At 37.4% G+C, this 26,230-nt stretch overlaps 1 protein-coding gene across 1 annotated transcript in view; it reads left to right on the forward strand.

The window, feature by feature from the left end:
- MFSD14B (major facilitator superfamily domain containing 14B) overlaps positions 1-14,610 on the forward strand; it is a 31,192-nt gene extending 16,582 nt beyond the window's left edge. The window contains exons 4-12 of the mRNA XM_066568926.1: positions 1,127-1,254; positions 2,131-2,245; positions 3,208-3,426; positions 4,503-4,616; positions 5,179-5,250; positions 7,744-7,856; positions 8,740-8,837; positions 10,617-10,774; positions 13,009-14,610. Coding sequence (XP_066425023.1) covers positions 1,127-1,254; positions 2,131-2,245; positions 3,208-3,426; positions 4,503-4,616; positions 5,179-5,250; positions 7,744-7,856; positions 8,740-8,837; positions 10,617-10,774; positions 13,009-13,209 — 1,218 coding nt within the window. The 3' untranslated portion in view covers positions 13,210-14,610. The remainder of the gene's footprint in view (positions 1-1,126; positions 1,255-2,130; positions 2,246-3,207; positions 3,427-4,502; positions 4,617-5,178; positions 5,251-7,743; positions 7,857-8,739; positions 8,838-10,616; positions 10,775-13,008) is intronic.
- The last annotated feature ends 11,620 nt before the right edge of the window (positions 14,611-26,230 follow it).

The raw sequence follows: 26,230 nt of genomic DNA on the forward strand, positions 1-26,230 counted from the left end.
TTTAAAACTTTGTTTGTGAAACACTGGAAATGTTTTTGACAGCAAAACATGTTAGTTCATGTTGCACTTAAATCTGATTCTAAGGAACAGAAACAGTAATTTCAACTGAGTAAGACATGTAACTTTCCAAGGATCTGGTAGTCTGGCTTTACAGCTTTTGCTCTCAGTCTACTTACTGGAAATGTTGAAAATCAGGTTTGTTTGTAAGGATTTGACAGAACAGTTATTTAGTACAGCAAGTCTGTATGCATATGTTAAACTTGTGTGACTACATTTGAATAAGAGAGGTAAGCTAAAGTTAGCCAGAGTAGGCTTCCACGGTATTAAGGTGCTTACAGAACCATGCATTTACTAATGTTTGGACTTAGGGCGCAATTGGATTGATAAATGAAGAATGTACTGATTAGGAGGAACTGTTCCCCAGTTAACAAACCTGTGAAATCCTTTCCTATTTCAATTCTCCTGTGTAATAAAATGGATATGAGGCCTAGATTCTAGGACTTTGTGAAATTCTGGAAAAATCTGGTATTTGATGCTTAGTTAATTTTTTCTGGTTTTACTGTACATGTGAGTCTGACCTTTGCCACAGGAATCTCATTATGGTGTCCCATTATCTCAAGTTGCCAGGTCTGCTCAAATGATCTTAATAGTTCTTGCTATTTACAGGTGTACTGTACAGGGTGAATATATAGTATAAAGCAGTAAGTGTTTAATTTAATTTAAACTGTTAAATTTGTTCAGAGAGCAGTTATGTTACCCAAAGCCCTCTTCTGGGACAGTCCAAGGTAGAGGGCAACTTGGGTTTGAAATCTAGCACTGAGTCTCTTGATAGAGGCTAAGATAATGTCTTTTGTGGAACTAGACTGTATTTTGGAGGTGTTAAAGATTTTGCAGTCTGTGTTACTTCTATATTGAATCAAATGGCACTTGAAAGAACATAAGCTCTTTTTTTTTTTTTAATTCACTCAAGTTTGATTTGAAACATAAAACATCAGAATCACAGAAAACTAGACTGTAGAACAAATAATGTCAATTTTCAGTTATCTACTTTATTCTTTTCTTATGTTGTAAAGTGAGCCTTGGAAATGTAGCTGCCGACATACTAATTGTTTTTCTTCTGTCACAGGGTTTTTTGTCATTTCTCAGTGCTCCACTAATAGGTGCTCTCTCAGATGCTTGGGGAAGAAAGTATTTTCTTCTTCTTACAGTTTTCTTCACCTGTGTCCCAATTCCATTAATGCGAATAAGCCCATGGTAAGTGGTACAAACTGCAGTAGCGGTCCTGTCAGGAGAGCAGATATTCAGAGAAGGTGTTTGGGGAAATGGGAGAGGGACAATAAGACAAGAAGAAAGCAGCTTTCCTTTCAAGACATGATTGCATTATTCTGGAGGTTTTCTGTTCAAGAGGTATTCAAACTGTGTGTCCTAAAAGTAGAAATAATGGAATATGAACTATATTCATACAAGTAAAGCAGTTCTTTTAAGGATTTGACAAACCCATCTATCTCTATTTTAAGATCAGCTGTTAATTTTTTCCCTTAATGACTGACAGTAATAAATTTGTTTTTAAAGCTAAATGAACCTTATCAATTGTTTGCCAAAGAAAAGTATAATTGTTGCAAGTGAGATCTTTTACCTCTTTGATTAGTACTTTGAAACCAAGTCAGTACTGCTCAGTTAAGACTTTAGTTGCATTTACATTAATTGTGAAACTTGGAGGAATTACAAAAGAATTTTGTTTACAATCTGAATGCATTCAGAGTTCAGGTTCCACAGCATTCTATGTATCATAGTTTATTCCTTAACTGGCTGATGAAATAACTTCTAAGATAGTTAATTTTTCGTAACTTGAACTCGAGAGGGTAAAAATCTATGGATACCATGTCCTCAAAGGACCACTTCTTCTTTTTTTAGGCTGATGTATAGTAAACAGAAGAATATAAAAGAATTTAAATGCTGTTTTTCAGTATTTAAGTGAGACTGTACAGTCATTCGTTCATCTCCAGTAAAGTTCTGTGTTAGTTCTCAAGGAACCCTCCTCTTAGGCTTAAACACAAACTTGCTTATTAGTAAGATAAAAAGCAAGAGATCTTAGTTCAAATTTTCTAATTGTTGCTTTTAAATTATTAGGTGGTACTTCGCTTTGATTTCAGTATGTGGAATATTTTCTGTTACCTTTTCTGTAATATTTGCCTATGTAGCTGATGTAACAGAAGAACATGAAAGAACTACAGCCTACGGACTGGTAAGATATGCTCAATTTGGGGAAAAAGGTCAGATTATGACCTTCATATTGAACTTGTGTTTTGATGTACAGATTGTTTCCTGATTAAAGAGTTTGATAAAGAAGTGTACCATGGCTCAAGACACTGGATTAGTGTTCACACAGTGAACGGAGTGCTGCGTGCTCATGGGAGCAGAATTAATATTTGACAACTTGCATACAGGGCATGTGTAAGAAATAATGTCTTTAAGTTTTGCAAACAGAACATTAAATGTTAAAGACAATGCAAGTAATATAATTTAGCATAGTTCTCCATCACCTCTAAGTTGCATATCTACTTCATATGACTTCTTTTTGGTATAAAATGGCCTTTTCTAATGTTAGAATGGTAAGAGTAAGGCTAAAAATGCATAAAACAGTATTTTAATAACTTAGACATGATCCTTCTTCATGATCAAAAGATGAGGAAAATAACTTGCTTGGTTAGTACAAACTAGTCCATTCAGAGGTAATATAATTCCTGCTTAGTTTGCTTTCCTAATATCTATATTACTTTAAGTTTTGGAGGTCTATTGATAGACGTCCTTAGCTTTTAAACTTTTTTTAGGCAGGCATTTAAATGTACTGACAACTTTTTCAGTGAAATCACTTCAAATTCATAATTAGAAAACAAAATAAAGATTTTAGTCTATTTGAATCTAAGAGCCATTTTCCTTTGAGCCAAACCTGATCTTGGAGTGTAAATCCTGTCTAGTATGGTGTGCTGTTGAGAAGGCGGTAGAAACTGTATTTGGGACCCATAGTTATTGTTGTAAATAGTATGTGGTTTATTTACTTTTTTGTTTGGTTTGGGTTTTTTACTTGAATTTTTGCTGGGGTGTTTTTTAAATGACACTTCTAGGGAGGGGTGGTGAGCAAGTTACAGCCTTTTTCTGTAATGGGAGAATAACCACTTTGATGCGTTTGTAAACTGTTGTGCATAGGTATCTGCCACCTTTGCAGCAAGTTTGGTGACTAGTCCTGCCATTGGAGCATACCTGTCTGCCAGCTACGGGGATAGTCTGGTTGTACTGGTGGCCACGTTGGTGGCTGTCATGGACATCTTTTTCATCCTGCTAGCTGTACCAGAATCTCTGCCGGAAAAAATAAGACCTGCTTCATGGGGATCTTCTATATCATGGGAACAGGCAGATCCTTTTGCAGTAAGATGCACTTCAATAAGTTGTTATTAAATATTTGGTGATTGATAAGTAATAATTATTAGTTGCAGTTTGTAAGCTTGAGAAGTCTTCAGCCTTACTGGTAGCTTGACTGTTGGGTATACCATAGTCTCCATTCTCTGCTCTTGCCCATAAAGATCTAACTACATTTAAAAAACAAAATCAAACCAAACTTTGTGGATGAAATAATTCTAGATTTGAAAATAATGTTTGGTGTGAAATCCAAAGGTACAATACTTTAACTTAGTAACTTTCTAACTTAGGTGCTCTATTTTATTGCAAACAGAAATGCTGAATTCTTATGCCCCAATATTTTAAGGTTTTACATACTCACTTTATGACTGTACTTTTGGCAGTATCTCTCTGCACTCTTGATTTCCACTTTTGGTTATGTATGATTTATTTCTAATAGAGATTGGATCTATAAAGCCTGATCTTTTTATAGGTATAGATAGGAAGGGCTAAAACATCCAGTCTTTGTAGTAACTTCACTCACTCACATGTACTCAGTTACTTTATGTTTTCATTACACCTTGGTATCTTAAGAAAGGAAGAAGTGATTTTTCTTCTCAAGATCTGTCCTGCTGGGAACTGGTTGTGAATATTGAGAGATGAATGGCATGCTTGAAAGACTGCAGTTACAGAATTTGTTTTCCACAATTTATTTGTTCCTTAAAGTAATTAATATAATTGGTGAACAAGTGTAAGAAATGTATATTTTTTGCTAGTATCTTTCAAAACAAATAATTATTATGGAGGCCCATTAGAAGACATTAGGTATTACAATTATGTAATGCTGTTTTTGGGGAATAGTTTTGACTTGGTACAGTACTTGGAACAGTAGCTTCAAAAATCTTGATGGAAACTTTACTTAAGAATTGAGATCCCCAAACTGTATATAAAGAGATTATTTGTGACTTAAGGTTCAGCTTAACAGTGTCCATGTGTAATTGTTTTGATGTATATACATGGAAAAAAAGGGAATCTACCTTCTTTCTTTATGCTTTCATAGACTTTGTACAATGTTTTAATACCTCCCTTGTTCTTTTGTTTTACAGTCTCTAAAGAAGGTTAGAAAAGACCCTACAGTTCTCCCAATCTGCATTACAGTGTTATTCTCATATCTGCCTGAGGCTGGCCAGTATTCTAGTTTCTTTCTGTACTTGAGACAGGTAAATATTGGTCTCTTCACATCTTACTAAGGATGTTTAAATAAATATTCCTTATGACCTCTTTGTTGTTATAGGCTTTGCTTAGAGGCCTGCTTTCTGACAAAGTAAAACTTTAAAATTAAAAGCAGGGTGATTTGCTAAGCCAAAAACTGAGTAACACTTGACTCCTGATGCATAAACCCTGCAATATTTTAAGCACGTGTTTACCTTAAGCAGGCCTTTGTTCTCATTCAGTACAGCAGTTTCTGAGTCTGTCTTGAAGTGGGATCTTGCCTGTCAAAGACCTGTTGTGTTTGAGGGAGGGATAGAGAACTTCACTTTCCAGATCCATGACTTCTTCTGTCTCCTTTTTTTAAGGAGGTTTTTTTTTTTCCTTTATACTTTGCTTGGCAAAGAGTCAAGTTAGGGATCATTCTTGAAAGTGGACACTTCCTGAATGGATACTGTACAAATCTAGAGTATAAGCAGGGATTGAGTGTTTTCATTGAAAAGATATTCACTGCTAGTAATTGTCCTGGATTGTGTTTGGCATTTGTTTCACACAATTTCTGCTTCTCTACAGGTTATAGGCTTTGGATCTGCTAGCATTGCGGCATTTATAGCTGTGGTGGGCATTCTGTCCATAATAGCTCAGGTAAGCTTTGTTTCTTAATGCTTCATTTAAGCTCATCTAAAACTTTTTACATGCTCTAATATGTCAGTGTATCTTGCATTCACTAAATGTTGTATTCGTGATACAGTCCATGTAAGTTTCTTACTTTGTATAAGCTTTCCTTAGTAATACTGGATCTGGACATCAGAAAGATAAAATTTGCTAAAGTTGGATCAGTAAATTCATTGGAACTCTGACTTAAAATCACTAAAACAATACAGGAAATTTGTTACTAAATGCAAAGCATTCTGAAAGGGAAGTGCCTTATTTTAAATAAAAGTCATGCTACTTGCACCTGTTCAGTTGGTTTGTGCTATCAAACTTGCATAAAGGCAGTCTTTCCAGGGTTACTTAGGCTCAGCTTGGAGGCTGAGGAGCTGTGAGGCCTTGGTATCTTCTTGTCATATTTCTTAATTGGCAACAGTGAGCTGATTTTTCAACAAATCTTTATGTCTTTTGTAAATCCGAGTTTTTATTATGTGATCTTTGGTATCTTTATGGATACAGTTTGTCTTCCTGTTCTGATGACAAGAGGAGGAATGGCATATAGAGTATGTTGTACCCTTGCTGCCATTCTTAGCAGAACAAAGGTGTTTTGATGTAAACAACACATTCATCAATGTTTACCAGTTTTCCTGGTGTCAGTTGTGGCCTTCATTAGCAATTCAAGAAGTTATTTTAATCTTTATGCTGTGGTTTGTTCTGAGGCTATTGTGTGTACTCACATCTGCCAGTTATACTTTATGCAGACCAGTATTTTTCTAAAAATATTTAAGTGGCTTTCCTTCTGGTTTATAATTTTCATTGTTAAAATGAGGAAAATCTTTTGATTTTTGACCTTTTTGAAGAGTACACCTTACTGAAGTAATCTAGGCTTATTGACATAATCTTTGCTTCATAAATACTGATTTGTGTTGGCATGTTGGGTAAGAAAGAACTGAACACATGAAGGTAGAATTACTGTATTTTTTCTATGTAGCATTCAAACTAGAAATGAGAAACAAGAAAGCTAGGGTGAGCAGTTGTCCTTGGCTGGATGACAAATGCCCACCGAGCTGCTCCAGCACTCCCCTTTCCAGACAGACAGGGAAGAAAAATTAAGGTAAAAAACAATTCTTAGGAGATAAGGCAGCTTATTAAAGCAAAAGCAAAAGTTTAGGTGTGTACAAACAGGGGGAAAAAAAAGATTTATTTTCTGCCTCCCATGAGCTAGCAGTGTTGAGCCTCTTGCTGGGAAGCAGGACTTCCACGCATGTAGCAGTCGCCCTGAAAGGTAAACATCGTAAATAACAAATGCCCCATTCCTCCTCCTTTCCTTAGCTTTTGTATCTGAGCTGATACCATATGGGATGAGTTATCCCTTTGGTCAGTTTGGGTCAGCTGGCCAAGTTTCGTCCCCTCACAGGGTCTTACCCATTCCCAGTCTGCTGATGTGGGGGGAATGTTGAGAGACAGTGCTGATGCTCTGCCAGCGCTGCTCAGCAGTAGCCAAAGCACTGGTGTGTTAACAACACCTTTCCAGCTACCCACAGACCAGTGAGAGCTGCTGTGGGAAAATTAACTACATCTCAGACAGACTCAATACAATCAGGAAGAGAAGAGAGGAAGTGTATTCTGCTCTGCAGTCCTGGTTCCTTTTCTCTGTATTTTTGCTGAAGCATTGCTGAGCTTCTCCTGTTAAAGAAAAGCGTGGTCCGTTAACTGAATCAAGTTGTCCATGTGGACTTTGCTTTACTAGGAAGTGTCTGCTTCTTGCCCTGGGTGTCTTGTGTCTGAATTGGGATCTCCTTTCCCCTCAGCAGTAACACTTCTAAAAAATGGAAATACTAATCTTTGGTTAGGATTAGCTTTCATGTGCAAATAAAAAAGGTCATATCAGTTATGTAAAGAGTCAGTAGAAAATGTAATTAATGGTGCCTAGGAATTGGCCAAATTTCAGTGTATGTGATGAAGGTGACAAAGCAGCAGGATTTACCTGTAAGTTTAAATGTAAATTTGCAAAATAAGTCAGCTGACCTAAGGAGTTTACTTTCTTCTGGGCTAGCAGTCTTTTTTTCTCTAGTATTTGTAGATACTGGTGAATTCAAGTTGTGTCCAGCCTGCATTGTCTTTGCTTGGTAACAGCTTTTATTTTGTGGAGTGCTCTATTCCGTAGTACAATAGGCTTGTAGAGGTGAAAATGAAAGCCTGTTTTTATTTGAAATAGACACTGTCATCTAATATACATAGAGAAGGCAGTACATATGCTTCTGGATGTACCAAAGTAGTAACCCTTTAAGTGTTAAGAATATCTGTACATTAAATGTTGAAATTACTTATCTATATTTCGGGCTTAATACAGGAGGAGAAAAAGGACAAGTGGTGTGAATTTTCTCATCATTTAAAAGATCCTCTGAATTACTTTGCGTGGGAGAAATTACTTTAGCAAGGCTGACTTTTTAAAACAACTTTTGGTTGAACTAATTTCTCTTGCAGACTTTGTTTCTCAGTATCTTGATGAGATCTATAGGGAACAAAAACACAGTTCTCCTTGGTCTTGGCTTTCAGATCTTTCAGCTGACTTGGTATGGTTTTGGATCTCAGTCTTGGTAAGCATATGTTTTGCTATGTGGACACTTGTTAAGGAACTGAAAGGCTTTTTTTTTTCCCTAACAAATTTTACTTCTAATTCTGTTGTCATGGATATTTGAATGTTCTGTGAATTAAGTATTCCCATTTTCATTACTCTACCAAAATTTGGTCTGTATTTTGCATATGTAGGAATGATAGAATTTTGTGTACTTACAGTCCTTTTGAAAAGGGAGTCTTTGCAACATTTTGTTCCACTGAGTAATAAGTCTATGAAAGTGGTTAAAACTTTTTCTTAAACTCACAAGCTAATAAGTAGCATGTTCTCTCTAGTAATTCCACTAGATCTATTTTACCCATTAGGTATTGGACCTATACTTGTTTTTGTAACATATTCTCTTACTATCATCAGTCTCAGAAACTATCTACAGTTTCTTCTGTAGGAAACTATCTAGAGTTTCTTCTGTCTTTAAGCAGAGACAATTGGAACCATAAGCTAGAAAATCTTACTCTTTAAGTGTGTCCTACTGAGAGGGAGGAGTGCTTGTCATTTATCAAGAGTACTTCCTAGTCAGTTGTAGAAGCTAGAGATTGTCTCACTGGGACACCCTGGGAAATTGTTCCTTTGTACAATGTTAGGAGAGGAAAGCCCACTTCACTCCCATTCCCGTTTTTTTCTCTGCTAGGATAAAATCAAATCAAATGTGCTTCTCTTCCAGCAAGTTCAGAATAATATATGGGAAGGGAGCAGGAAGATAACCAGATAATTTCCAGTTCTTTAGTTGTTTCAATATGTATATTTTGAAAGGGAATGAAGTGTTAAATAGGGGTGCTCTTGTGGGCGTGTGGGGAGAAATTATAAGGGCAGTCTCATTTTTAATTCAAATTATGTATTTAACACAGGATGATGTGGGCAGCGGGAGCTGTAGCAGCGATGTCAAGCATTACATTCCCAGCAATTAGTGCTCTGGTTTCACAAAATGCAGAGGCAGATCAACAAGGTGAGTACTTGATAAATTGCTGTTTATGCATCAGACTGCTTTTTTCTCTAGAAAGCAGAAGAGTTACCTAGGTGTACTTTTCAAGTTATCTTTGTGTGTTTTCACTTGGTAGTACCTGTGGAAGTCTGCTAGTCTATGTAGAGAGGAAGGAAATGCACAAATTTATCATATTTACATTGTAAAAGACATAATTTCTGATTAGCTACTTCTTGTCTTTCTTTCTGTAAAAGTACTATGAAGGCAACAAAAACATTATCTTTTTTTCTCTTCCTTTTATTATATGCAGTATTCTCTAAGTAAACAGTGAGGATTAATGTAACAATGCTACCTTTTTAATTACACATTTTACCAGATTGAAATAAATGTAGGAAAGAAGCTTTATTTTTTTTGTAGAAAAGTTGGCCCTATTTGATACAATACCTCAGATTTTCAAGGAATAGAAAAGGATGCCAACGTAACCAGTTAATTTGAGAAAACACAAAATTTACTGGTTTTGATGTGAAAAGCAATGTACAGTCAGAAATTACTCCTCCTTTAAAGTGAAATGAGAAGTCATCACAAATTAAAACACTGGTAAAAAGACTTTGTATTGTTCTCGAATTGAACTTGAATTTAGTATTCTCTTTAAAAAAATGCTTACATATAAATTTTGAGTATCAGTTATACTTTAGCTTTGTACAGCATGAAGTAGGTAAATGCAGGTAATCTGAGAAGTACCAAGGAGATACTGTTCCAGGAGGTGGATTTCTGTTGAAAGATGCAAAAGATTGTATTTTACATGGGTTTTTGTAATTATTCCCCTCTCTCCCATTTTTTTTGAGACATTTTAAAGATTTTTAAAGACTTGTTTTCTGTTTACATCAGGAAATTACTAGTTTAGTTAGGCTGACAGGAGCCATTGAACTTTGATTTTACATAGAGGAAACTGGTGTTAATAGCAAAGGCTTTCAAGACTGAGGTTTTGCCACCTAGTGGCATGAAGATTTTAAACTTTCATATCATAAACCTATGAAGTAAAAACTTTTTTTGCATGTTTTCTTTTCCTCCCAATTTACAAGTTGCTGCCTTAAGAATGAAGCAGATTATTAATATTGTAAATTAGCATCTTTAGACTCTTATTATGTGAAGTTAATATCATTAAAACACTTTTTGCATAGTTGTCATAATTACTTAATGAAGTCGAAACAGAAGTGTACCTATAGCAGTTTGATTAATCAAGCTTTAAAAAGAATCCATTATAAAATTGCAGTCGGTCAGGTATTGTGAATTTACTGCTGTATGCTTAATTTACTGCCCTGAATAGGTTACTTGGTATTTAAATAAATAGTGGTCAGAATTTGTGCATATTTTCCCAATCACAATTCTTACCACTTAGGTGCATTACTCTAAATTTCACTTGAAAATAAATTGAATGGGAACCACATTTAAATGCTATCTTCGCTGTCTTCATTGCAGGCTTTGCGTGAGAGTGGAAGAACTCTAATATTAAAAGTTAAACCTGCACATAAATTTCTTTATCATAATAATGAAGTATTATCCAATAATAAAAATAATAATTCTTCCAGTAATCTTCAAGTATAGTGACAGAACTATGGTGTGCAGAGGATTATTTTAATCCAACAGATTTGTTTTCAATAAACTTCTTACATCTTAGAATGTAGAAATAATTATGATATGCTCTATTTTGGAACAATTATTAGAATACACTCAGAGCTCTTGGCTCTGAGCATTTCTTCCTTGCTTAAAAGAAGAAAATCTTACCTTTTTTTTCCTCATTAGGTGTTGTCCAAGGAATAATAACTGGAGTAAGAGGACTGTGCAATGGCCTGGGACCAGCACTGTATGGCTTTATTTTCTTTGTCTTCCATGTGGAACTCAATGGATTGCTACCTGATAACACTTCTGAAATTGAAACAAAGCAGAATCCCAGTGCTAAGGTTAGTTCAAAATTTGGTGTGGAGTTTCCTGTGTAGAATTCATTGTGCCAGAAATCTCTTTTTGGTTGATTTAAAATCTGAATTATTTAATAAAACTGAAAAGTGAGAATTAAGTCGTTTAAGAACAAGATGTTCTTGTTCTTAAATGACTTAATTCTCACTTTTCAGTTTTATTAAATAATTCAGATTAAGATAATTTAAATGTGATAGTAAATACTTAGATTTACAGTAGTAGCAGCATTGGTTTTTGTCTCAGTCTCTCTGCGAGCCTCTCAGGAACCCTGGGCCAGTCCCGAGTCGGCAGACACCGGGGAGGGCAGCCCCGACACGGCCGACAGCAGGGAAACACTCTTTGTGCCCCGAGGGTACTGAGGGCACTTAGGCTGGTTGCCTTCGCCGCAGCAGAGACACCAGAGACATCGGTAGAAGAGAAGGGGCCGACTCTCAGCAGGGGTTAATCCAAGGTTTTATTAAGAGTCCCAAAGGAGCTCCTGCACCTCAGGGGGCCTCCTGCCGAGAGGCCCGGGAGATGTCCCAAGGTTACATTTAAAGGGAGTGGAAACCAAAAGTAGATAACATTTCACTAACCAATAGGTATCTCTAAGGGATGGGTACTGGGGGATAGACATACAGGACAGCGTATGGGGCAAGGCTTGGGGGGCTGACCCCTGGCCTCTGGCAAATCACTCGACAACTTGGACCGAAACTTCTGGATGGGGGGGATGGGATGCTGAGTGATTGACAGAGTGCCAGGGTGGGGGTTTAGGGATGATCTCATCCCAGGAGAGGGATAACACAGGTAAAGGGAGGGGGGGTACAGTCTGGGATAAACCATTTGGGAAAAATATGGGAATACAAAACAAAACTACTTCAAAATATTACAAAATATAAAAACGCACTACAACAGGTTTTGGTATTGTAACAGTACCAGATAACTTATTTTGATGTAAATTTACTGGAACTAAAGTTTGAGTGAGGTTGCATCATTATGATTATCCACAGGAAACCCTTACAGCAAACAGAGGAGTTGTAGGCTGTGTTGGAGAGTAATAATAACACTTGGCAATGCAATGACAAAGGGCAGCTTTTGAAAGATTTTTGCTCCTCTCAGTGAAACCACAATTATGTGGTTAATACTCAAAAGCTGCTCAGATGAATTAGCTGTTATACTGCAAATGAGGGTGTATTAATTTGTGGAAGTTCATTTCTTCTTTGAGTATTTGTGTGTGTAGCCCCTCTTGAAGATTTAATATCATCAAAATATATTTTTGATATGTTTATATTCTTTATATGTACAGACCATCAGCTGAAAATTTAGGCCTCTGATTGTAACAAGAATTGAGGCAAGGGAAATGCCTGGTTACTGTATACTTATGTTCAGATATTTTCCCACTTTATTTGAGAAGAACTTCCCACATTTCATTTGGTAGAATAAAAGTACAAAGGATTGACAAGCTTCACCTTTGGTTTTATCTAGTTTTAGTTTACACAGATACAGAAAAGTTGTTAAAGATTAAAAAAAATCTGGATTGCTTACATTTTTCTTTTTTAGAGGTTTGCCAGAAAAACCTGGCTGATTAAAATTTATGTTAAAACCTTTCTGGTGTTTGTTTTTAGTTGGGGCTATGAAATGTGGGTAAGTTTTGTTTTTGAACTTTAAACTGCTTAGAAGCAAGAGACAATAACTCCAAATACTGAGTCATCATACATGAGTAGCATGTGTCTGCAGTGAGAATGGTCTCACTGTTATTTTGCTCACCCATATATTGATTTTTTTGGGATGCTTGTTTATTTGGCTAACTTGATTCTAGATATCTCAGCCATGGAAAAGTGAAGCTAAGGTTATTGAGTACTTGCACTTCTGGATGTTGAAATCTTATTCTATTAATGTTCAGATGAGTCTTGTTGATTTTACAAGCATGTTGCCTAAAGCAAAAAAAAAATTACAAAAAAGCATCAAGTCAACATCTGTTTCATTAGCTAGGCAATCATACTTTCAATTGAAAATTTTATGTGTTTTTCATTTTTTGATCAGTGTGGAGATCGGGTGAGGAATTTGTGGGGATTTTAGATGTAGAAAATTCGCTTTACAGTGCACATATGAACCTGTTTTCAAAAATTTTATAGTCCCCATAAATGTGTCTCTCATGATCTCCTGCCTTGGTGGTGTAGTTCATAATGCAGAAGTCAATGTCTGAAAAAATGAATTCTTTATTATGCTTGTTTTCCTGTAGAGAGCGATCATTCCTGGTCCCGCCTTCCTGATCGGAGCGTGCATTGTTCTCCTGGCTTTTCTAGTTGCCTTATTTATTCCTGAGAACAAAGCCAGCAGTACCAAAAAACACAGCAACAGCATCAGCAGTAGTCAGAGTAACAACCTAGACCAAAGTAACGAAGAGGACATTGAACCATTGCTGCAGGATAGCACTGTATGAAGGCTAAATTCTGAGGGGGCGATGGAACAAATTCATGCATTGAATTGTGGCTCTGGAAGCTTGGTGGGAGGTACAGAGTATCCTGCCTTTGAGGAGAAGGCAGCTGTGACAGGGGGTCACTTGCTGTATGCTACTTGAGGTTGATGCCATGCATGCAGGAGTGGTTTTTTAGAACAGCAGGTCACAAGCTGGTGTGATTCTACCCAGTATTGGACTGCAAATGCTGATATTGGGTAGAAGAAGATGATATTAAATCTTCAAACCTGAATACAGAGACAGATTTTTAAAAGTTTGAATGTTTAGTTCCCAAAATTGCAAGTTAATGCAAAATAAACAGGTTTGAGTCAGAACAATTTCAGCCATCACTATAATAGATTGTTTTACATTTCTTATGCCTTTTTGTCTGCATCTATGCCACATGTAGTCTTCATAGCATGGGAGGCACTGATCTCTATATAGTTTTGGTACCTGAAATAGTGGTTATCAATGAAATTCTCAAGTATTATTTACTAGCAAGAACTTCAGTAGTTACCAGAAAGCAGTGATGAAAATGAGATGGCAGAATTGTGAATGTGTATGATCACACAGGATAGTACTTAGCCATAAATGAAGGTTATAAAGAAACCTTAAAGCCACATTCTGGAATCATCAGTTGTGTGCAGTTAAAACAAATCCAGATGGCACTGAAGAGCCAGGTCCCATTAATATTTTGCTTATAAAAAAATATATTTTAATATTAAAATGAGCAGTGTCAGAAATAGACAATTCTGAGTGAGTGCCAGAGTACTTTACATCAAAATATATATGTATGTACTGCATTTCGCCACTTTATCTGCCATATAAACGAATTTTTCCTATTAATTCCTTTCACCGCTGCCTTAACTGCTTCTTAGTGTTCGGTTATTAGTCATATTCAGCCTTCATATCACTGTCTTACCTGCTGAATATCATGGATATATTCATATCTTTGTTTTCTAAAAGATGCTTCAAAGGAGTGATGAATTATAACAAATGTGCTAATTTTTAGAGACATTTTATGAAGAAAACAGAGATTTATATGTATTTTGCTGCAGTGTAAATGGACTATTAAACTCAACTTTGATGAAGTACTCCTATGAATGTTTTATATGTATACAATATATGTAGATATTTGTAAGGAGTTTTAATTTTTCCAGATGGGGTACTGTGTAAATCATGTATTTATAAATGTAATGAGGGTACAGACAGCTATACAGTTTTTTAAAAGGCTTGCGTATTGACTGAACAAATTTTAAAAATATATATTTTGAAACTTGTTCCATGTTGAGCACGGATAAGAAACCTTTTGTACTATGCAGGTTGGTTTTTAAGTTAATAAGCTTCCTAATGCATAATAAATATAAATACCAAGCTTTCTAGGTATCATGAGTAAGTGTCTGTTTTTCCAAGTTCACTGTTGTGCCTTGGCTGCTTCAGAGCAGAAGTGGGTTTATCCTAGTGTTGGATGACAGTACCTGAATTCCTGTTGTGTTGTGTTGTGTTTGTGTTATCAAGAGTGGTGAAAAGCATGCTTTGCTTAGAAATTCCATGGGTTCCTGACATGTTATCCACTGGGGTGGAGAAGTGGAGAGTGTAAGTACAAAAAACCCTGAGAATAATTCTGTAGTAGAACACTACTACAGAATTAATAGCTTTTTCTGAAGAGGCTGACGTAGAAAATTCAATTTTTCTTTGAATTTCTTGTAATTCAAGCCTGGGCTTTTATGCTGGATAATCTTTTTTCGCTGCAGGCCGGACTGCAGTTGGGTAAGTTTTGCGTGATCCCAGCTTAGAATGTCTTAAACTTGATATATGGAATAAAATACAGGTATATTAGTGTTAAAAGTAGCAGTTGTCAAATTTATTACTGCTTATAGTATCCCTGCAATGGATCAGATTTTTGAAGTAGAATCTCAAAATCACAGAATGGTCGGAAGGGACCTTTAAAGGTCATGGGACAGGGGCATCTTTCACTAGAGCAGGTTGCTCAGAGCCACCCTATCCAACCTGACCTTGAACATATCCAGGACTTCTAGGAATGGATTATCCACAACTTCTCTGGGCAACCTGTGACAGTGCCTCACCACCCTTTATTGCAGAGATTTTCTTCCCTTTGTTCAAACTAAACTTTACTCTTCTCATTTTAAAACTCTTACTCTTTGTCCTGTTGCTACATACCTTGGTGAAAAGCCGCCTCCTATCCTAAAAGTCTTTTTTGTACATTGAAGGGCTCACCCCAGAGCCTTCTTTTCTGCTGCCCGAACAACCCCAAACAACCCCAACTCTCAGCATATCTTCACAGGAGAGGTGCTCCAGTCCTTTAGTCATCTTTGTGGCCTCTTCACTCCAACAGCTCTATGGTTTCCTGTGCTGGGGAATCCAGAGCTGGATGCAAAAAAAATATTTTGTGCACACACCCTTACTCTTTATAAATTATTATATGTACTACTCTGCTAATTAAGTACACAATAAAAATGTAAAAAGGTAAGCTATAGATGAGATAAACAATTTTCAAATATTTTTATGAGTAGTGTAAAGTATTTTTCTGTTCCCAGTAGAAAATTAGTTAATGATTCTCAGAAATACCTGATGCGTCATTATTTTTAGGAATTTTTGTTCAACACAGTGGGGTACAGAGATTTTAAGATTTGGTTCTAAGTTAATTTATCTTGATTTTAAACTTCAATATGTATTTAATATCTGTTTCTAGTATCTGTCATTACTGAAATAGATACCTCACAAAGATATTTATCCAAATGGAAAGTGTGTTGAAGGCTGTGCTTACTAAATCATGATCCTTGTTTTTCAGTCCTGCCCACTACTTATGCAGAGCTGTATTAATATTCAGGTTAATACTCAACTAGGAAGTTTCCATTTTCCCTGATGTCAGCCAGTTGGATTTGCAAACTAATTGAAAGGTCTTGAATTTTTGTGTTAACAAATTGATTAAAAAACTTCCCTCTGGAAGATTTTTTAAATGGGTTAGAAAGTTACTTCCCTGTAGAAGTGTACAGATAGTAGATGTTTTTATGGCTGAGACTTCTGCACTTCTTTTTGCAACAAAATTGCATGATGATGGAAACATTTTCAAACTTCTATTTTCAAAATGCTCCCTCCATAAAATACCTTTATTTTAAAAGGAAATTTTTTTTGCTTATTGTTAGAACAATATCTTTATCTTGAAGAGACACATTGAATGTTTTTATTTTTCAAAAATACTGGCATAGTACTAGCAGACCCTTTTTGTCACAGAAAAGGTCAGGAGATGTGGAGCAACTGCTTTTCTTTTCATGAAAGAAAAATATAAGTTTCACATGGGATAACCAGTGAACCCCTGTAGCATAAAAGACTTCCATGGTAAATCCCCATCTATTTCCACAGTACTGTAAAGATTCTAATATTGAAAAGTCTTGTTTTTATACAATTACCACATTGATGACAATGTAGGACTTTATGTGCATTTGTTTCCAGTTTATTTGCTGCACCAGCTTGCCCATGAGTGATCCAGTGAATAAATTTCACTCTTGCTGTAACCTTATCCTTAGATCCCTTTTTTCTAAGGGATTCTATTCAAAGCAGCCACTTCATCAGTGGTTACACTTGTACAGTTTTTTCACAAAACAGACCTTTAAATAAAGGAACAGTTTACTGTTGAGCAGCTGCCATTTCTATTACACCTTTTTATCAGGGACTAAAAAGTGGTTCATTATGTACTTAATGGAAAAAAAATCTAGCAAGTATCTTAAACTGAGACAGGATAGGAGCACTTCTAGTTTCAAATCTCCCACAACCCAGAACTTGTTCTAATATTTGTTTCTTCAAGCCTTCAGCATTCTTCTTCAAACTTCAGAGTGTTTTCCGTGAAATCTGTGAAATAATGGATTGAATATCACAGGACTTCAAACAATGCTGAAAAAACTTAGAAAGGTTGTTCTTCATGTCCTGGATGACTGATTTGTAAATGCCCTGTTAATCCTTGTGGCTCTATACGATTGTTAGCTAATGCCTAAAGGTACAATATACACTTAAAAAGAGGTTCATTGTTAGAAATAGCACTAGTAGATTTGTATTTCAAGTACTTACTTTGACTGTTTTCAATTTTTTTGACTAACTTTTTCTCAAATCAACTACATTGTCTGTGATATTACCATGCAAAGTGGTTGATGAAGGACTTGCACTAGAAGCAGAAGTATCACCTCTGGAACTTGTCTGTTTGTGCTTGTATCATTTGTGTTACCTTTGATCTGCATTGGTTTTTTTTCCAGACCGTTTTTGAGAGACCGGGTCATTTTGTGAGAGTTAGTTTAGTTGCAAATAGGTAATACAGTCTATAGATGTGCTTTACTGGGCACATGTAAATATCAATACACTGAAAATGAAAGAAGGAGTGAGGGCATCACTGTCAACTCCCTTCTGCATTGTGAAGCACCCAGTCTTCCTCAAGGGTACCTTGTGTTCTGTCTACCTTGAGTGTGACTGTCCGGCATACACACAGATGACAGTGCAGTGTCAAGATATGTTATATATTAGTAAAGTTGTAATTCTTAATACTTTTAGGTGGTAAATAAAATACTTTTTAACTAAAGCTTTCCTCCTTGTACCCCTGAGGTGTGCTTAACCTCTATGTAGGAGACCATTGCTCCAAAGCATGTTTTATTGCAATGTAACAACATGTAATACGAGCTCTTTGCTTCCTTGGTGTGGTAATGGGCATGCTTCTTTGGGGCAGCTGCTGATGTGTGTGTGTGTGTGGAGCTGTGCTTCTGATCCAGAAAAACAAGGTTCTAGTTGTTCTGATGAAATGTACCTTTCTTTTTCTTTTTTCTTTTTTAAATTTTTTTTTTAGAAGAAATCAAATACAGCCCCCCCCCCCCCCCCCCCCGCAAAAAACCAAAACAAAACAAAACAAAAAAAAAAACAAAAAAAACCCCAAAAAATCAGGGAAAGACATTATGAATTAACAGTACAAAGATCTGGCAAACTATACTTGGGGAACTTCTTTCCTTTTCCTCTGTCCTCAGAGATTTTCCTCTGTTGTGTACATGCATTTATTGAAATATGAAAATATTTCAATAAATATGGTGCTACTGTATTTTGATTATAATATACTAAAAGATCATAATAAAACCTATGATAAATAAACTTATTACTTAGATTGTTTTAACAGGCATGTTAAGCAATCTGTTCTATATATACTAGCATCATTATGTCTCCTAACAAGAAGAGAATTTGATCCTAAAAGTTGTTTAAAATTTTCGGTCATACTTTTCTGTTCTGGTCCAAAAGCTTTCACTCACAGGATGGCTAACCTGAGACCCTTCCTGGTCAACCTGAAAAAGTTGGTGAAGCAAGACGAGTAGATCCACAGAATAGCCTATTTTTTATGTGATTGAAGAAACTGAGCATGACTTCTAGTCCTCTGTTTAGTGGCATGCTGTCTCATGGGTTCCTTTTCAGGAGGTTAGTGGTAAGATTGATCTAAGAGTAAAATCTTGAATCCAGCATGTGTAAAGAACTAAATTAAATCAGTTTTTTATTTCCTAGACAATTTTTCTTGAACAAGTCATACAGAAAAGAAGGTGCTGTTTGTCTTCTCCCATTGTCTAAAAGGAGTAGTCTTGTTCTGTTTTCTGAAAGAACACTGCAGTAAGAGAATGGAAGATTGGCATCGCTCAGGGTACAGACCCAGGCCTAGCATTGCTGCTCTGCTGCCCTTGCAGTCTATTTTCTGTTGCTGTAAAACTGCCTTTATATATTGCATTTTCAGCACTAGCACCTTAAAGCCAATGTGTTAAAATCCTTTCTTAATTTGAAAGCAAATGCTGCATCACCAGCTGAATCTCTGGGAAGTACAGAGCTGCATGATTTAAGTGCAATTGACTGCATTACGTGCTAGCAGTTAGGAAGTCAATATTTTTTATAGTCCTTTTTTCTGTTGACATGAAAAAATGGCCACTTCTGATTGCATACCCCAGTGAGAGCTTAGGCTTATGGATTTCAGAAAATTGCTTGTATCTGAAGTGTCCCTTGACTGATGCTTGATGTACACCTAAATGCTTATGTGTCAATATAATTGTGTTAAGAAAACAGCCTGTAAAGAAAACTGTGCTGCTAGCTCTGCTCATCTGAATGTAGGCAAAAATCTGCTCATCAGGACCTTATTTGATGATGATGCAAGAAAAACTGTTGGTAAATAACAGGCAGGCAACATTATTCATGACAAAGTACTTTTCTACACATGTGGAAAGTGTTGATCTTGAAAACTTTGCAGTGGTTGCATTGTTTTGTCCAGAAAATCTGTTTTAAAGGAAGTTTTAAAGGCAATTGTTTTTTTTTTTCCTTCTCCTCCTCCTAGTTTTGATGAAGAGTATTTTTAAGCATATTTTACACTTTGAAGCAAGTCAAAATGTAGTCTTTTACTGCAGTCTTTTCTGAAAGTCCTGATGAGTTCTCTTTAAGTAAGAGAAACTTAATCATATATGGGGGTGTCTGCTTTATCATATGCAGGTACCATTTTTGGTAACTTAATGCTGTTTCTCAGTGTAGTGGTTCAAACATTCTCTGAAAAGCAGTGGAGGGAAAAAAGCAAAACATGACAAAATCATTTTAGTAACAGACTGAAGTGTTAAGCACTAAAGAAAAAAGTTACACATGCAGGTCTAAGAATCCTTCCATCTTGCTTAAAGCCCAAAAGTAGCTCTTTGTTGCTGTCTTACTTCTTTATGACTACATAATAAACAAAATGTATTTTTTCATCATTGGCATCATCTGTAATTGGCTTATAAATAGTTGAAACATCACACTTGCCCAGCTACCTACTCCTACTATGCTTTGTGCTCATGCTTAAATGCATTGTGTTAATTCAGTGCATCTAGTGGTCCCAGAAAGTTCAAAACACGTATTTAAGAAGAATAGTAGCATATTTTAGGTAGAATATTTAAAGATGCATTCAAAAGGTATACTTTATATATTTTTTTAACACTGAAAGAAAAATAAAACTGGAAGGGAAGATTGAGAAATATAATATTTACTAGATTATGCCACCTAAAGTGAATTGCATTCTGCATATCCTTGTCAGGCACACATTTTGACCTCGGAGAGATGTTGCAGGCCTCTGTGCAGTCCTTAGAGGAAAGCTGTTTGCAGAGCTGATAATTTGTGACTTTAACTGAGTGGTTAAGGATTTCATCTTCTTGGACAATAGATTTCCATTTTTCCTCAAGAAGTAAGCTCTCCCTACCAATGAGTTAGCTTTCATTTTTCAGACATGAAGGCATGTTTGGAAAGAACCTTGGGAAATACAGAGCACTAGAAACTCTTAATGATCCTGGAACCAAGTAATCAAAAAAAGTTCAGATTTTTTCCTTTTTTTTTTAGTACAAATCGCAAAAACCAGAAGATGTTGCAAGATCGAGAAGCACTTAATTTTTAGAGTTTTAGAATAATTCTGAAATTATTTGTCTGTGTATGAAATACATCAACAGCACCACAGTTGCCCTTCCTGAAGGTGACAGGAAAGAAAAATGTGATAAAGGTCAGACTGTCAGGCAGCCTATTATGAGCAAAACACTTTCCTAGGATAGAGCCTCGCCAAGGGTGGGCTGGTTCCACCTTGACATTACAGCGTCTGTCAAAAGGAAAAACAACTCATGACTCCAGGTAATAACTGAAGGTAGTAAAAACAACTCATTTGCCCTATTTCTTCCATCTCTAGGGGGAAAAAAATACATCAAGCTACCATGTAGCAATCATATTAAAAAGTTCTGCACAGTTGCCTCAAGCAGTTGGTTGAGATCTTTTACTTTATTACTAAATACACAAAAGTAAAAGCTTATCTCTAGGTTTATGGAAGGAGCCCATGGTAAATATATTTGAATTTATTTGGCTTTATTCAGTGTTAAACATAGTCATATTTGGAGAAAGAGCAATAAAAATGGAACAGCGAAGATGTGTACCTTTAGAGGTAAATTTTTAAAATTCTGTTTAAAATTTTTTCCCTAATTGCAAAGGCTCCAGACTCAACCTAAGAGTTTTGGCTTATTTTATTGTATTTCTTGCATAATTATGAGAAATGCCAAGCTACCTAGAGCAGAGTGCAGACAGGATAATTAAGTATTAAAAGTGCATTTGACAAAGCATGGTATTACTGAAGAAAGAGAAGGAAAGAAGACAGCATGACTTTCTAACCAACTGAATTTTCAAACCTGATAAAAAACCTCATGAGGTAAGCAAGGTTTATCTGTATAAAGTAACACGAAAGATTAACATTGGTTGCAGAAAGTTTTGTAAATATCATTTTGATAAAAGGTGTTTTCCTTGCAGACCTAGCTTTGAATGGAAATATTTTTGACATGACACTGATCAATGATTTTGGCAAAGGTTATATCTGAAATATACCTAGATTTTTAAATTTAAACCTATGAATCAAAAGCTAATAAGAAAATCTGCACAGCAAACTTGATCTCTGAAAACTGAGAAATGGCCTTCAAAGAAGAGAATTCATCCCCATCTGACATATCCATTTTCCTCTGATACCGTGTGCCACAAACTTACAGGAAACAGAGGAAAACTTACACCTTTACATAACTTGTTCTTTAAGATGGAAGGCTGCTTTAAGATGGAAGATGCCACAGGTCTCAGGTGTCCGTTTTGCGACTAATTCCAGTAGGATACAATTTCTTAACTACAGTGCTTAAAAAATGTCTTTTATTTATTTGTTCATGATGCAATATTGTTTTCACCCTTAGATGACAATTCTTTCCTGTCCATGCATATGTTGAGGTTTGTAGCTTTTGGTACATGACAGGTTTAGCAGCAAATACCCATGCTTTAATTGGAGTGTTCACATGCTTGTTATCAAAGGAATGTTAGTTTGATGCTGTCTTGTGTAGCTTTTGTCCTGCATAAAAAAAGACCTAAAAGTGTAAGGGAAGGCTGACACAGCAGTCCTATTTAGAGCATTGAATGTGCTGATCACTTAAGACTTGACTGCATTGTTTCTTTACTGCCTAAGGTTGTGGTGATAATGCCATTGCCAGGAGGCACTGAAAGTGTCTGTCACTGCTAGTTGCAGATGTCTAGAAAGCCTACTGTTAGCAGCAAAAAATACCAGAAAATCTTGGCTTTTGTTTTCACAGTGTCTATTTTCACATCATGGTCTCAAGAATACTGTAAGGTGCAGGTGTCATTGTAAAAAGATAGTACCACTTTATTCCTAAGAGAAATTAGTCATAGAAGAAAATCTTAGCTGAGGAAGTAGTACATCCATCCACAATCCCCAGAGTGGTATTTGAGTTAGAAAGTGCCTTAAGGCACTGAGCTTCAAATACTTGGGTAAAACATCATACATGCCTCTTCGATGTTAGTCTGAGACCTTGTCAGCTCTTTTAGATGATAGAACAGCAGTGTTATATCAAAAAGATACTGAACTATCTGACAAAATTATATCTGGCATCACCATTAAACTTAAAGGACCACAAAAACCTTTACCAACTGGAAGCAAACTGTGGTGCCAATGCTAAATAAGACAACTCCCAGGACAGATATACTGAGGAAGTAAAAAGTCTTTGTTGTCTCTTTGAAAGTACCTTGTTGTCTCTTTAAAAGACTGTGAAATCTGAGATCAGTTTCATTAATGCATCCTGTGGATAGACTAAAAATCCTCACCTATTAATGAACAATCTTGTATAGTCCTTGTTGTTCAAGTCTTGCAAAAATTTTAGTAAGCTTGAACAGTTGTCTTGCGTGCGTGTACAGATTAACCTGCGTTTCATTAACTTGAAAAAAAAAAAAAAATTAAATAATATCCAAAAATACTCACCCTCTGTGCAGTAGAAATATGTTTGCTGAAACAGGTGATGGCAAGTAGAATAGACTTCTGTTTTATGATTAAATGCTGTAAATATCAGAATACCTTTGGCAAGAGTCAGCTGTTGTGTTAAATAAACTTGCAACTGAAAGTAGTCAGGCACAGGAGGAGTCATGCCTCTGTGGGGTTAGATGGCTAGATATTTAGCACATGCCCCATTATTGAAAAACAAATGGATACAAAATAATTAACTTAGAGAATGTATAGATATGTATACCAAAAATATTAAGACTGGTGTAACTGAAGCATTAACAGAAGACTATATTAAAGCCTTAAAGACAGCCAAGCCAGGGGTATGGTATGTGTTAATTGCTACAGAATGCTGTATATAGTTTGTCATTCATATTCCTTGATAGTGTCATGCATTGACATTGGCTGGATGTCAGGCACCCACAAAAGTTGCTTGCTCACTCCCCTCTGCCGCTGGACAGGGGAGAGAAATGTAACAAAGGGTTCATGAATTGAAATAAGGACCAGGAGAAGTCTCTCATCAAATATCATCAGGGCAAAACAGTCTCAAATTAGAGACATAAAGTGAATTTATTACTAACACAATCAGAGCCAGATAATGAGAAGTAAAAGAGCTCTTGAAAACACCTTCCCCTCACTGCTTCCTCCTTCCCAAGCTCTACCTCCTTACCCCAATGGTACAAGAGGACAGGGAATGGGGATTATGGTAAATTCATCAGCCGTGGTTTATCCTGCTGCTCAGGGGGAGGAGTCATTCCCCAGCTGCACCGTGGGGTCCCTCCCACGGGAGACAGTTCTCCATGAACTTCTCTGATGGGAGTCCCTCTCAAGAGCAGCAGCTCTCTGACCCCCTGCCATGTGCGTCCCTCCCATGGGCACACAGTCCTCCCAAAACTGCTGCAGCGTGGGGCACTCTTCCAGGGGGTGCAGTTCTTCAAGGAGACTCCACAGATCTCTCACAGAGCCTTTCAGGCATCCCCCTCCTCCAGTGTAGAGCTCCTCCGTGGGCTGCAGGTGGATCTCAGCATCCCCATGGACCTCCATGGGCTGCAGGGGCACAGCTGCTTCACCATGGGCTACACTACAGGTGGCAGGGGAATCTCAGCTCTGGTGCCTGGAGAACCTCCTGCCCCTTCTTCACTGACCTTGGTGTCTGCAGGGCTGTTCCTCTCACATGTTCTCACTCTGCTCTTCTTTGGCTGGAATTGAAAGTGTGCCACCACTCTTGTTTTGATTTCTTCTTACATATGTTATCACAGAGGCCTTACTGCCATTTATAACTGGCTCAGCCTTGGCCAACAGCACACCCAACTTTTGAGTCACCAGGGATTGGCTCTGTTGGACATTCCAGCAGCTCCTTTAACAAGCCACCTCTGTGGCCCCCCTGCTACCCAAAAAACAGGCTGTACAAAGCCAACAGAGATAGCAAGAAGGGAAAACTTGCAATGTTATTGCTGGTAAATTGAGAGATCTGGAGCCACAAAATGTTCCTAGAGGAAATTAAAAGAACCACAAGTCTTGGGTATTTGCTCCAGTACCATCCACATTAAAGGATTATGTTTAGCACATTCCCCAGTCAGTGTGCAGGAGTCAATCCAAACGAAATCAAGATGTATGAGAGTTCTGTAGAGAGCAGTGTTGGTCCTCCATGGTGTCACGATCTGTCCTTATGAATGGGTTTTGTGATGGTTCGTGGATTTGATCTCAGGGTGCAAAAAACCAACATGGCAAAGGGGTATGCAGTAATAATCAAAACAAATGCACCTTTATTGAAATGACCACAGCAAAATGCGATAGTGGGATTAAGAGAGAGAAAAAGATAGAGAAAGAGAGAAAGGGAGGGATATAGCTACCAAACATAGACACAAAGTCCTTTGGTCCAGTCCAGTCGAAGATCTGCCTGTTACGTTGGGGAGATCTCAGAGGTGCAGTCCATCTGGACTCTAATTAAACTCTTTTTTGATGAGGGAAGGGGGGAATGGTATTTGGAAAGGGTACACACAGTCTATGTTCTCAGTGGTGGGTGAGAGCCATTGTCTTCATGGTCTAATGCTCACACCTGCAACATCCATCTTGCTCTGGTCAGCTTGCCTCCCCCCACACACCTCCCCCAGGTTGGGGGTTTCAGTCCCAGTCCTTGGAGGGAGGAGAGAGGCCTTTTCACATGGGGGTTTCATGTCTCAGTCCTTGACAGAGAGACTTCTTGCATCTCAGTCTGTCTGTCACAGTGGTTGTAAAACAGGTGAGGGTCTTCTGTGGGAGACCACCCGAAACTCAGGAGAAGTCCAGCCAGGCCAAGAGGTGGGACAGCCACCAAAGCTATTGTTGCACACGGGGCACGGTGCTCCGTTCTTAGCATACAGCAAACAACACTTGTGAAAACAATAACTTAGCAATGCTCTCAGGTCTCAGGGCCTTGTTGGCATGTGACTTTCTCCTTCAGAGCCAGAGATTTTAGACAGTGGGGTCTTCTCTTTAGTGGTCTGCCAATGACAATCGTGAGGCAGATGAGGGAAAATTCGGACAAACTTTCACACATGGTGAGCCCAAGGGATTCTCACCAGACTGCTTAGGTGTCATAGAACTGTAGAACCATGGAATGGCTTGAGTGGGACGTTAAAGATCATATAATTCCAACCTGCCTACCATGGGCAGGGATATTTTCACTGAGTCAGATTGCTCAGAGCTTCATCCAACCTGGCCTTGAACACTTCCAAGGATGGGGCATCCACATCTTTTGTGGACAGCCTGTTCCAGTGCTCACCACTCCCCTAGAATTTCTTCCTAGTGTCTAAACTAAACCTGCTGTCTTTCAGTTTGAAACCATTCCCCCTTGTCCTGTCACTGCATGCCCTTGTAAATAGTCCCTTTCCATCTTCCTTTAAGGCTCCCTTCAGGTACTGAAAGGCTGTAAGTCCATTACTCTGAAGCCTTCTCTCCAGATTGAACAATCCAAATTTTCACAGCCTTTCCTCACAGGAGAGGTGCTCCATCCCTCGGATCAACTTGATGGCCTCCTCTGGACTTACTCTGACAGGTCCCTGTCCTTCCTGTGAGACCTGTCCTGTCCTCTGGGACCCCAGAGCTGGATGCAGAGTTCCAGGTGGGCTCTCACCAGAGCAGAGCAGAGGGGCAGAATCCCCTCCCTCCCCTGCTGCCCACGCT

Source organism: Molothrus aeneus, chromosome Z (assembly GCF_037042795.1).
Source record: "Molothrus aeneus isolate 106 chromosome Z, BPBGC_Maene_1.0, whole genome shotgun sequence".
Classification (NCBI taxonomy): Eukaryota; Metazoa; Chordata; class Aves; order Passeriformes; family Icteridae; genus Molothrus; species Molothrus aeneus.